The sequence below is a fragment of the Lepus europaeus genome, chromosome 8 (genome assembly GCF_033115175.1).
Source record: "Lepus europaeus isolate LE1 chromosome 8, mLepTim1.pri, whole genome shotgun sequence".
NCBI classification, from domain to species: domain Eukaryota; kingdom Metazoa; phylum Chordata; class Mammalia; order Lagomorpha; family Leporidae; genus Lepus; species Lepus europaeus.
Genome location: NC_084834.1, coordinates 62,487,003 through 62,501,183, shown reverse-complemented (window position 1 = coordinate 62,501,183; position 14,181 = coordinate 62,487,003). Strand labels below are relative to the sequence as shown.

General features: G+C 35.5%; 1 protein-coding gene across 1 annotated transcript in view; it reads right to left on the bottom strand.

Moving 5' to 3' along the window:
- NDST4 (N-deacetylase and N-sulfotransferase 4) overlaps window positions 1-14,181 on the bottom strand; it is a 271,710-nt gene that overhangs the window by 99,101 nt on the left and 158,428 nt on the right. Inside the window, exons 4-5 of the mRNA XM_062199113.1 lie at window positions 12,566-12,751; window positions 11,179-11,307 (exon numbers count right to left, since the gene is read on the bottom strand). Coding sequence (XP_062055097.1) covers window positions 11,179-11,307; window positions 12,566-12,751 — 315 coding nt within the window. The remainder of the gene's footprint in view (window positions 1-11,178; window positions 11,308-12,565; window positions 12,752-14,181) is intronic.

Genomic DNA, 14,181 nt, shown 5'->3' with positions numbered 1-14,181 from the left:
CCAAATACAAAAACAGAAAGTATCAACAAGGTTTAGAAAAGAGCACATAATTTCATTTTCCCTGTATCTGAGAGTGATGAGCAGTCAGAGAAAATGAGATCGGAAAATTCAAAACAGGTAAATTCAAAACCAGGTAAAATAATACTCCATAGTCTTTCTCACTATACTTTGATATTTTTAAATATTAAAGAAACAAAGAATATTAAAATAATTACATATTATACAGTTTGTGGAAGCGATAATAAAATCAGGATCTTGAACTGTATGGTGGGACAAAAATGGGCAAAGAAAGCATACATTTCCAATTTCACCTTTGTGGATGTCCCATTCCCTACCCCCTTACTTTCTCTCCAACATTTTAGTACAAAGATTGATAGAGGGAAGTTCTTCTTTCTTTTTATTACCATAGATTCACTGGTTGTACCCCCAAATGCACTTAATTCTTCTACACTAAAATCCCCAAAGTAGAGAGAGGTTTTATCTATTGACTAACATCCATATAAACAGAATGTTGTGTTTTTTGCTGCTGAAAATTTATTTATGCTAAAGTGTTGTTTTACTATCCTTCATTCCATGCTTTGGGAAAACTAAATTATGCAGTTACATGATGAAATAGACTTCTCCAATAAAACACTGCTGCCTTCATTTATTTTTCTATGGAAATAAAATTGAAAAAAACCAATACAATCTTATAGATTTTTTCATGGTCTAGAAATATATAGGAATGCAAATTGTATCCCATCAGGACCTGCAGCAACAGTGCATTAGAAAGATGGATGTTTACTCGATAATAGCATTCTCTGATTTGAGAAGACACAGTTCAGGTTTAGGAAGCAAAAACTATTCTATCCTTTTGTGATGGCATGCTGTACATTAAGAGTACTAATTTTTAAATACATTCTATTGTGGAAAATTGAGCAAAGGCCTTCTATTAAACATTTGGAACAGCAAAAATTTCCCTCAGATTCTCTGCTGCCTTAATCTCACTCTGATCCTGATCTTCTATGTGAACAGAAATAATAATATCATATGTAGTAAGGCTGCAGATCTTAGCTGACGGCAGATTTTACAAAGTCCCTGCTGTGAGTTTGAATCACTGCAGAAGTGGTGATTCATGTCCTTTCCTAAAGGTTAGTCCTGCAAATCTTTAAGAAAAGAAAAAAAAAATTAGATAAAGGGGGGGGGGGTGACTGTAGGTCTTTCAGGAATGGAAATAGAATTTTCCACAATCCATACACTCTACAGGGGTCCATTCTTCTCACAGTGGGTGGCTGTTCTCCAGGGCTCTAAGCCCCAGAGCTCCCAGTAACACTAATTGCTTTAAAGTCCCTGTCTACAGAGGAGACAGATTTCACTTGTATAGAGGAGCTAGAAGTTAGTTTCTGTGAAAAGTAAGTGCTGATGGGACATATGTCAAAATCTCAAAATGGCAGTGGGTTAATAATATCAGCAAATTGTTCTAAAGAAATGTATTTTGGTGGGATATATAATTGCTTTGTTCTGCATAAAATATATCTTTTTTTACATCTTTCTTTAATGCACAATGCTTACAGTTAACCAATGCCAAAATCATGAAAGAATATTTGGATGTCTTGAAATTAGTAATCATTAATTTTTGTAATCTATGACAGTCAGGATGTTGTTTGCATCTTATTTTGTTGCACTGCACATAAAATAGGTTTTTGTGAATTACATCACATATCAAGTTCTGTCTTATTTCAGGATTAAAGAACTTTTCAAAATTTAGTTCCAGTTATTTCACATTGATTCTTCTTGTGCCTCACAGCTGTCTTTTCTCTAACTTATTTGGAAGAGCCAACAATAATCCATAAAGTCCTGTACCTGCTATTAGAATCTATGAACTCAGAGACTGATACACTCAAAGAAGGAAAGCTCATTAACCAGACTAGCTGTATGAGAGTTCAGCAGACAGCACAAGGAGAAGTACATCATTGCAGTTCCATTATATACTACTGTCAATTTCAAGTACACCACTCTTTCAGGCACATATTTTTGTTTTGTTTTGCTTTGCTCACCTGAATTCACAAGTGGTCAATAGATTAAGAGAAGGTTAGTGAGTCTCTGCACTGCTCTGAACTTTAGAAAATGTAGGTGTCCTGACTCTAGTACTGGCATTTTAAAGCATTCTAGAATCTGAGCCAGCCCCTTAAAACATCTTGGTAAAAAAAAAAAAAAAAAAGGCTATTTCTCTATTTCCATATTGTTCTTTGTATAGCATAAAATTGAGAGAAAATCTAAATATGGTGGGGCAGAATCATTTCAAGTTTGTATAGTTATTGGTGACTCCATCTGATGCAACTCCAGACTTCTTACATTTTTTACTATTGTCAGTTGCTGCATATTTTATAGGGCAGTGTCTCAACTTGAATGATGGTAGCTACCTCGTGTAAGCTGTTTCACCTCGTACGTGATTAAATGATATTTCTTCCTGTCTGAACAAAGATTATATTGAAAATACAGGACAGATTTGGCACCAGGGAAATACACGTTAGTATTTGACAAGTGTGGAACTGTGCTGAAAAGTATCAATATGAGATGATGCCATGATAAGAATCTAAGAAAAATAAAAGAAGCTATCTGAATGCTAAGTGGACAGATGTCTAACTATTCTTTTGAAATGTCACTCAAATTGTGCTCATGCCATAGAATTTTCAATTGTTTGGCTCATTTGGGCAAAGCAGTTGGCATCCAAAGAAATCAAGAAACCCCAATTCCTTGCAGTTCACTAAATCAAAAGATCTATAATGCACTAATAATAGGAGTTCACATGTGAGTCAAGCTGCAAAAATTTATTCTAATTCACATTTTCTATTTTAGATTAGAAAATAATGACACATGTTAAAATGTGTATAACTATGAAAATAGGATATATCTCTGAATGTCAGCATGAGTCAAAATTAAAACTAATATCCTGTTAAAAACCCATAGAGGAAAAAAATATATGTATCAATGACTTTTGAGCACAGAAAGGAAGAAAGGATACAGATCTAATCTGGATGAGAACTAGTAAAATAATGTGAATTCTTAAATTGGAAGCTAGGCAAAAAAAAAAAAAAAAGAAAAGAAAAAGAAAAGAAAAAGAAGGAGAAGAAAAAGAAAAAGAAGCCTCTACTGTTCTTGGTCTGGTATCTACCGTTTTGACTGCATAGCAGGGTTGTGGAAGTTACAAACTAAAATAAAGCGCCTATAGGACTTTGCAAGGTTATTTACTTCAGGCTCCTTCCTTTACGTAGTTTCATTCCCAAGGTGATGAGAAAGAACAATATAGTTGTTGATTCTATTTTGAAATGCTCTACAGGGGGAGATTCTAGGATATTCCTTCACACACTTTTCCCACTTTTTATTAGTGTCGGAGGATGCTTATAAACAAATGAATTAAAAAATATCATCCAAAACACAAAATTGTTCTGCTAGATGTGGGGATAATAATTCCTTCGGTATATCACTGATGGAAGGTATCTTTATCCTCCGCTATTCTCAATGTATCCACCAATAATTTCATTTCCATTTAATGTCATCTTCGATTTTAAAATGATATATGTTGATGAGAAGTCACCCTTTCCATTTATCTCTTACTCTACAATAGAGCAGCTTGAAATTTATAATACTAATTGGTTCAATATTAAATACCCTTTATATTTTTTGTTTTACAATAACAGAGGGAAACATATATGCAATTTCTAACTGTATAAGAACAATTATATTTTATTTGTTTTTAAAAGATTTATTCACTGATTTATTTGCAAGGTAGAGTTACTGAGAGAGATAGAGAAATAAAGAGAGAGAAATCTTCCATCTGATGGTTCACTCACCAAATGGCTGCAAAGGCTGTGACCAGGCCGAAGCCAGGAGCTCACAACTCCATCTGCACCTTTCACATGGATGTAAGAGACCCAAGTACTTTCCTTGTTGCATTAGCAAGGAGTTGGATCAGAAATGGAGCAGCTGGGATTCAAACCAGTATGCACATGAGATGACATTGTCGTAGGCAGTGGCTTAGTCCCTAGGACACACTATAGCTTCAAGAAATTTATTGATGAGCACAGAAATCACAGATTCTTAACATTAAATTTGTTAAATAATCCACATTCCTGCAAAATTTCTATTAGACATCTTCAATGGTAGGAAACTTAATATCTTTTGAATAAGTCCATATAACTTTCTGCTAGATTGAATTATCCTTATATTCTATTTGTTCTTACATAAGGTTGTGATTATACTGCAAATTACTGTGAACTCAACTCAGGGGATTTTTTATTATTCTCTGTTAAATTTCACCTTGCCAGGCTTAGTCTTTCTAATATGCTGACACAAATGGGACATTAATGTTGTTATCTAGGGTATCTACTGTCACTGCCAGCTTTGTGTCAGATTCCTTTGTCCTTATTTAGCCACTGATCAACACTAAACACTCCATGCAAATATTAGAAATCTATTCATAATAGGGTTGGCATAGTGGTACAAAGGGCTAAGCTGCTACCTGCAGCTCTGGCATCCTATGGGGGAGTCTGTTTAAATCTCAGTTGTTTTACTTCTGCTCCAGATCTCTGCTAATGCAACTAGGAAAGTGGCGGAAGATGGCCAAAGTACTTGGGCCCCTGCCACCCACCTGAAATAACCTGGATGGAATTTTTAACTCCTGGCTTTGGCTTGACCCACCCTAGCCATTATAGCCATGCGGGGCAATGAAACAGCAGATGGACAATTCTCTCTCTCTCTGCTTTTCAAATCAATAAAATAAATCTTAAAAAAAAATCTATCAATAATATGCAAATTCATAGGAAAACTTACCATCCAAGGGAAACATCATTGTACACAACATCTACAGCATTTCTCTGTGGATACAGATTGTTAATTTAAAAAGGAAATGCAGTTAGACTTGCCATTTATTCTTTAGAATTTTGTTAATACTAGTGATCATCTATTCAACTTGTAAGTCCTCAGAAATATCACTTTTCCACATTCAATCAATGGAAACAGTGGCAGAGGAAATGATCCTCTCTGGATGATCTTTGGATGTTGAAGTCTCACCAGTACACACATGGTTCCCCAAGGGATTTTTACTGATGCCTAAAGCAATGCAATCACAGACCTCTCCTTTGGGAAGCCATGCAAGCATTCTTGTATAGTCAGCACACTAATTCACATCTATATATCCACATTAATGAACTTGCTGTCATTTCTTTCATTGTGGTTTGGGTGAAAGACTATGGAGATTCTGTTTACGCTGACAAAGAATTGAGTGATGACTGGATGAAAAGCATGGAACAGAGGAGGCTAGGTATCAGGCTTATTTTTTCTCTTTCTTGTTTCTTTCTCTCTCTCTCTCTCTTTTTTTTTTTTTTTTTTGGACAGGCAGAGTTAGACAATGAGAGAGAGAGACAGAGAGAAAGGTCTTCCTTTCTTTTGGTTCACCCCCAAGTGGCTGGCGTGCTGCACAGATCCGAAGCCAGGAGCCAGGTGCTTCCTCCTGGTCTCCCATGCGGGTGCAGGGCCCAAGGACCTGGGCCTTCCTCCACTGCCTTCCCGGGCCACAGCAGAGAGCTGGACTGGAAGAGGAGTGACCGGAACAGAACCAGCACCCCAAACAGGACTAGAACCTGGGGTGCCGGCACCGCAGGAGGAGGATTAGCCTAGTGAGCCGCGGCACCGGTACCCTGTTTCTTTTTTACCCACTCAAATCCTGCAGTCTCACTCCTTGTCAGACTTGTGGCAGCCATCAAACTTGAAATAGTAATTAATTAAGCAACTATGTACCTCTTTTCTCAACATTAGTGAAATGATACTGATCTTAGCACATCAACTCTGGTGCCTCCTAATCATAAGAAGACACATAGAAAAAAAATCCCAACCTTCAATTATCTTTTTTTTCATTCCTCACTTCCTTCCTCTTTTCTGTGTTTCCTATTTTCTTTTTCTTATTTATAGTCTGCTTCCTACATAAAGTTTTACATCTGCCATGATGGTAGATCATCCATGCCATATTTAGTCAAACATTATTCTGAGTATGGCTATCAGGGTGTCCTGAATGAGATGAACATTTGAATCAGTCTAATGTACATTACTCGTATTAAGTTAAGTGGTTTGCTTTCCCCCCAGGGTGAGGTGAAGTTCTGGATAATTAAAATTGCTGACATAGAGTGAATTTCTTCATGCCTCTCTTCCTTCATGCTGGAACATTGTGTTTCCTTTTTTTCTCCCCTGCCTTTGGACCCTAAGTAAATTACTGACTCATCCTGAGTCTTGGGCTTTCTGGCCTTTGGATTGGAGCTACATCATAAATTTTCTAGATTCCCAGACCTTGAGGTCACACTGGAATCACATCATCAGCTCACCATGATTTCCACCTTGCTTACTGTACATCAGATCTTGGGACTTATCAGCCTCCATAGTTGCAGGAACTCGTTACTTAAAAGTCTCTCTCTCTCTCTCTCTCTCTCTCTCTCTCTCTCTCTCTCTCCCCCTCCCTCTCTCTCTCTCTCTCTCTTTCAATGCAAATACCAGTGTACTTCAAAATGTTTTGAAAAATATGTTATCTTTTAATTCCACTTTCTATGACCTTTTAGAAGTACCCCCTTACAGATACACACACACACAAACACACACACACAGATACACACACACGGTTCCTTCTGAACGTTCTGTTCCTTATCCCACGAAAGTATTGGAAAAGCACAGTTCTTCCAAACCTTTCTATCTATTTATCTATCTATCTATGTATCTATCCATCCATCCATCATCTATCTTCTTCATCACCATCTTCATCTTTATAATCTATCTTTAGATAGATAGTTTTATAGATATACATAGCTTATTGGTTCTGTTTCTTAGCAGAATTCTCCTTAATAACACCTGGCCTGTTCTGCTTATGCATCTCTGGAACTAAGCTCCATATAACCTGGGATCTACCAGACACTGCCTCTATCCACCTCCATGAAGAGCTGAGTAACATCTACCTCATATGCTTATGCCTATACACGTATCTTTGAAGACCACACATTGAACATCATGGTATGCTATGTTAGCCATGCTGTTGACTACCTGTAGCACTGCTTTTTCTGCTGTGCCTATCCTCTTGTTTAGTCATGTATCTCATTTTGAGTTCACTAGCAATTCATAGAGACAAAGTGAGTATTATTTGCATCCCGAAGCTATCATATTTCACTGTTCCATTCTTCCTGAAATTAAAATAAAGTTGGGTGGTAATAATAAACTTTTAAAGTCATGTCTTTTATCATGCTTATTATAGTTTTGTTAGTTTGCAATGGCTAAAGATGAAAATACTGGACAATAAATAGTCTTCTATCTTATTTACAGGGCCAACTTTAAGTCTCTGGATGATGGTTTATGGTACTAAATTCAAATCATTTTAAAACAGAGGTATAGAACCAGTAGCAGAGAACCTTAGGGGTAGATTTTATGGGAGGCGATAGTCAATATTCAGACAATTACTGACTTGCCCTTAGGAAATTCCAGACCAAATGTGGAGTCAGGAAAATAACCTCAGTATAGAATGGTGTGATGAAACAACCAGAGTTTCCGCTGAGAGCAAATTCTCAATTTGAGGGAAATGGTAAACAGAGAGGTTTTCATATTTGCTTTCACTAATATTGACATGCACACTTCAATTTTCAAAAGTTATTTTTAGGATATCCTTTATTTCTTTCAAAGTGCATGCAAACAATGTTAAATTTGAATTATATAGAAAATTAGAATACACTTAGGAATACCTTTGAAATATATCAAATATTGTTTAGTATTTAATTTCTAAAAACCACACAGTTGAAAGTAATCTTTTTAAATTGCTTATATTCTGATACATTATTTTCCTCCAATATAATTTACAAATTTTCATTTTATACAATGTAAGTTCTTATTTGATTTCTTCAGGAATATATATGTAATTATATATATATATATAATCCATTACATCTAATATATCATATATATAAATAATCCAATATATGTGCCAACATAATCCACTTTCAATGTACCTGGAACTTCATCAAAGACAATTTAACTATAGTTTAACTTAAGGCATGTATCTTTTCTACATATGATAATTTCTTACATTAAGTATGGTGTACATAACATAGGTGCTATTATTTATTATTTTGTGTATTTATTGTAACATAAATGAGGATGTGCTTATCTAAGACCTCACATATGGACTCATTTTGGGAGAAAAATTTAAGAAGTTGAAATAACTTCAACAATATCTAGTAATACTGTATTCTCTCATTGTTATGCCTTTATACATATTTATAACAGGAAATAAAATTGCAAACATTGAAAAATAAAAGAACACATAAAGAAAAAATGGTAAATTCTCTATCTCTTATTCCAAACAAATCTAGTGGAGATTTTAAAAATTAACCACAAATTACCCAAGTATGCAAAGATAGTACATAACTATATATATTTTTGATTCAGTTTTGTACTCTTATCATACTGGGAGATTGAAGTAACTGTCTATTGATATCGTGATCCAAAAGCAAACCCAATTTATGAACAAATTATGAAACATAGTTGAAATTATGAATGTTAATTTTTGTCTAGAAATTGCATATTGGTATGTCTTTACTACAATTCAAAATTGGAAGCTGTTATATTGCATTTAACTACTACATTCAACACATGCTTCTTGACAATATTTATATTCTTCTTTAATATAAAGATCATAAAGACCTCAAATACCTTGCAGATAGGATCTATTTTCCATAATGCCTTAAATTTACTAACTAGTCTTGTGAAATAGTTCTAAAAGGAAAGTTTATAGCACTAAATGTGCAATAATATAAAGGATAACGCTAAAAAGTACAATCTAACTTTATGCGTCAAGGAACTAGAAAAATAACAACCTAAGTGCAAAATCAACAGGAGGAAGAACAACTAAAGATTGGAGCATGAAAGAGAGACTGTAAAAACAATAGAAAAGATGCCTCAAATTAAGAATTGACTGTTTGAAGAGACAAATGACATTTATAAATCTTTAAGTAGACTAAGAAATAAAATCCCACAAAACTCAAATAAATAGAATTCAGAAATTAAAGATTTTACAACAGAAACTACAGAAATACAAAGGCTTTGGTAGGTGTCTGAAGTAGTGGTTAAGAAGATTTGAGGAACCTTTTTCTTATATTGGAATGCGTGGGTTTGAATCCCATCTGCACTCATGATTCTGGCTTACTGTTAATGGGAGCCATGGATTGCAGTAGGTGATGGCTTAAGCACTTGGTTCCTTTGATCTCTGTGGGAGACCCAGATTGTGTTCTGTGATCCTGGTTTCAATATGGCCCATTTTCAGCTGTTGTGTTCATTTGGAGAGTGAACCAATAGATGGGAGATATCTGTGTGTCTATGTGTCTGTATCTCTGTGTTCTTCTGCCTTTCAAATGGACAAAAAATAAATACATAAAAAAGAAAAGAAAGATTGGATATTATACAAAATCTGTATATAAAAAAGACATATAAAGGATCATAAGAACAAGAAACAACTATACAACAGTAAATTAGATAACCTAGAATAAATGCATACATTCCTGGAAACATACAACCTTCCAAGAATGATCACAAGGAAATAAAAGATCTGAATAAACTCAAATATTGATAATGAATCAATAATAAAATCTCTCATGAGGGACCAACTACTTAATGTTTACACAGGTGAATTCTACCAAAAGTTTAAAGAAGATTTAGCACCAGTGTTTCTGAAATTCTCAAAAAATTGAAGAGAAAGAATTCTTCCAATTTTATTTTGTAAGTTCATCATTACAATAACAAAGTCAGAAGAGAAGACTACAAATAAAGAAAATTATAGGTCAACATCCCAGATGAAAAGAAATGCAAAAACCTTCAAAAATATTAGCAAATGAAATTCAGCAACCTAGGAAAATGATCATCCTCATGACCAAGTGGGATTTTTCCCAGGGTTGCATGTATGGTTCAACGTGTATATAGAAATCAACATATATGATATACCATAAGGTAATCTCAAAAGGCAGTAAGTTTGACAAGGGGCCAGCACTGGCATAGCAAATAAATCCACAGCTTGCAGTGCTGGCATCCCATATGGGAGCAGGTTCAAGTCCCAGCAACTCCACATCTGATGCAGCTCCCTGCTAATGTACCTGGGAAGCCAGAAGACAATGGTCCAAGTGCTTGGCCCCCTGTACCTATGTGGGAGACCTGGAAGAAGCTCCTGTCTCCTGGTTTCAGTCTAGTCCAGCTCCAGCCTTTGCAACCATGTGGGGAGGCAATCAATGAGTGAAGTTCCCCGCCCCTTCTCTTTTTCTCCCCTCCTCTCTGCAATTCTGCCTTTTTAATAAAATTAAAATGATTCTTTAAAAAATTTATCAAAAAAGAATATAACAAAATCCAACATCCATTCAAGATAAAAAAAACAAACTGTAAACCAATTATGTATTGAAGGAATATACCTGAACACAAGAAAGATCTTATATGATACTCTCACAGATAATATCATATTTAATGGTGAAAGGCTAAACGTTTTTCTTCTAAGATCAGAAATAAACAAGGATACCCATCCTTACTGCCTCTGTTAAGTGCACTACTAAAAGTTCTAGCCAGATTATGTAACCAAAATAAAAAATACTTCTAATCTTGAAAGGAAGACATTAAATAAGTTAAATTGTCCCTGTTTGCAAACACAATTTCGTATATAGAAATATAAAAATATATAGAAAATTGTAACGACTCCACCAAAAAACCCTTTTAGGACTAATAAATGAATTTAGTAAGGTTACATGATACAAAATCAACATAGAAAAATCAATAGCATAGAAAGGTCACAAACTATAAAAAGAAATAAAGACATCACCTACAATAGCACCCATATCCTATGTAGGAATAAATTTAGTCAAACGTGACACTTGTGCACTGAAAACTATAAAACATTAATATAAGAAATACAGAGTACGTATAAATAAATTGAATGCTGTATCATGTTTATGAATTTGAGGAGCTAATATTGTTAAAATATCTATTCTACTCAAAGAAATTGACAAGCCCTATCAAATTTTTAATGACAGTAAAGATGTACTGTTAAAAAAGAAAAGAAAATGACTTGGCTCAAAAAATAAACACATAATTGAAAACATTGATATTTATTGTCAGATGTGTAAATAGAATACATACTGGGTTTAGGAGAATTGTGAGGAAAAGTTCACCCCCTCTGATACTTTTATCCAATTCTTGAGGTCCTCCTGGATACTCTTTGTAGAAAATAGTGTGTGTGAACAACCCACAGGTCTGTCGAGGAAGGACCTAAGAAAAAAGAAGAAAGTGACACATTGATAAGATTTAAATTAAAAACTTCACTGCTACTTTATAACTTGAGTATGCAACCTACCATATCCTACTGAGTTCTTTGATCGCTGTGGCCAACACCTTATTGTAGTCAAGTTGAAGCTGGGGTAATTATGTACATATTCAGTGAGTTGCCAAATCAAAACTATAGGACATGTAAGTTGAAGAATTTTCACTCAGTTCAGTTAATCTAACCCAGCAGTTGAGTTATGTAAAAAGATCAACCAGGAAAAAAAAAAAAAAACTTTCTGAGCTTTTGGATAATTTAATAAAAATGGAACTTCTTCAAGGTTATATTTCCAGGTTACTAGCCTATTTACTTTACTGGCTTCTGAGATCCAGGCTTGCAATGTACTGAGGTTCTGTAGTTTAAAACAATTTTCATCACCCCTTTCACATTTGTCTTCAACACTCTGAGTTTAGATTTTATTGCTGTGGTAGTAAAATCAACTAATGACTGCTACTGGTATATTCTGTGGTTAATTCTGTCATAAATCTGAATGTTCCATAGAAAAGTAAATAATTTTACTCTAAAAACTGATTTTGAGTAATAAAATACTTATAATTGAATGGAAAAATGCACCCAATTGCAGAGTAGCTATAATTTTATTTATTCTTTCCTTTTTTCATAATAGTTTGTATTAAATTCATTCCTCCTATTTTTCATTTGCCTTGGGCTCCCCCAAACCATTCCATGGCTTGGGGAAAAAAAAGCCAGAAAGTGTAACCAACCACCACCCTGATATGGCAGAAATATCAAGTGCTTATCTAAAAGAAGTCTGATGATGGGGCCCGGCACAATGGCTCACTTGGTTAATCCTCTGCCTGCGGCACTGGCATCCCATATGGGTGTCGGGTTCTAGTCCCGGTTCCTCCTCTTCCAGTTCAGCTCTCTGCTGTGGCCCAGGAGGGCAGTGGAGGATGGCCCAAGTTCTTCAGCCCCTGCACCTGCATGGGAGACCAGGAAGAAGCACCTGGCTCCTGGCTGTGGACAGGCGTAGTTCCGGCCATAGCGGCCATTTGGAGGGTGAACCAACGGAATGAAGATCTTTCTTTGTTTCTCTCTCTCACACTATCTAAATCTATCTGTCAAATAAATTTAAAAAATAAAAATAAAATATGTCTGATGAAGTTACAACCTGAGAGATAGTGATCACCTGCTCTCATTTCATGTACTCGTTAAGAATCTTCTATGCAAACAGCAGAATGTGCTCACCATGATGCTATTGTGAATGAAACCCTTCCTGTACCGTGCAGGTTTCAAATGTGGATACTCCTCAGTGCTGGTGACCTGAATACCCCAGACCTTCTTCCAAGCTGCATAGAGCTGAAGATGAACTGGGTAGACCCCTGAGTGATGTGGGGCCACAGCATAGCCCATGTTCGTTGGTATTCCATGTTCCTGAAAGAAAGCCAGAACATCTTGATGGAGTATGGTCATTAATTAAACCAAAATTTTTTCACAAAAATCTATTAAGGACAGACTGATTCAATACTACATATGAAAAAATAAAAATAATGAGCAACACAGAGTTTTTATCTTTCTGCAACTTATAATCTTATAGAGAGAGCTCCAGTGATTAATCCACATACTAATTACTTTGAGCGTGTGGGACATGAATTCTGAATTTTCAATACATAAAATTTTGGGGGAAGACTGGAAGTAAACTTGACCCTATCTGAGGTAGATAACAGAAGAAAAAGAGGTATCATTAGAGCTAGTGCCTAAAGTTGGACAATGGAAAAGCAAAATATTCTGTGTAGTGCTGGCATCCTATATGGGTGCCGGTTCCCATCCTGTTTGCTTCTCTTCTGATCCAGCTCTCTGCTGTGGCCTGAGAAAGAAGTGGAAGATGGGTCAAGTCCTGGGCCTTTGCACCCAGGTGGGAGACCCGGAGGAAGCTCCTGGCTCCTGGCGTCAGATCGGCACAGCTCTGCGGCTTTCTGGGAAGTGAACCAGCGGATGGAAGATTCTCTCTCTCTCTCTCTCTCTCTCTCTCTCTCTCCCTCTGCCTCTCTGTATCTCTGCCTTTCAAATAAATGCATAAGTCCTTAAAAAATTTATGTGTGTGCTTATGTGTTGAAGAAAACCAGAAAGGTAAGTTTCACCATACAGTGATGAGCTTTACAATTAAACTGAGGTGTCTAGCATTCATTCTGCTGGAATAGTGTAGATAAGGACTCTCTTTGAGCATGGACGAACACCATCTGTTATGTTTTAGAATGATAACAGGCTGAGATTAAATGTGAGGGGAATATATATCCAAGCCATGCCTAGAAAACTATTTGTTTTGCTCAGATTAGGTGAAGATTGGTGACGCAATTGAACTACTGATGCTCACACTAAAGGTGAGGGAAATAATGCTGTTAAAGAGCCAGGGAAATGCTAAGATTCTTCCCTTAGTTTGAAACTTAACAACTCAATTTATTTTTATAAAACATACACCACTTTACTATTAGTTTACCTTGAATAAATAGTTGTAAAGAATAACAGACATAAATTTAAAATAAAAATATGAAAAATTTTTAAAGAATGTTGTTACATTGCTTGTTACATAAAATAGAACTTCAGTGTTCTAATTTCTGCTTCTTTATATTTCTCCCTTTAAATGCTTATCTGATTTATAAAGACTCCTTGTAGGGTTGAATCTCATCAATTGGAGTTATAAATGACAATGTACGGTCATATATGAAAGCTGATTGAATCAATAAACAGAACACAAAAGTGTTGACAATTGCCATTTATATTTTCTATTACATGGTACACAGCATAGTAAAAGAATTCAGTCTGGTATAATAAGCAAGCACTGAATGAATGGATCACATATCTGC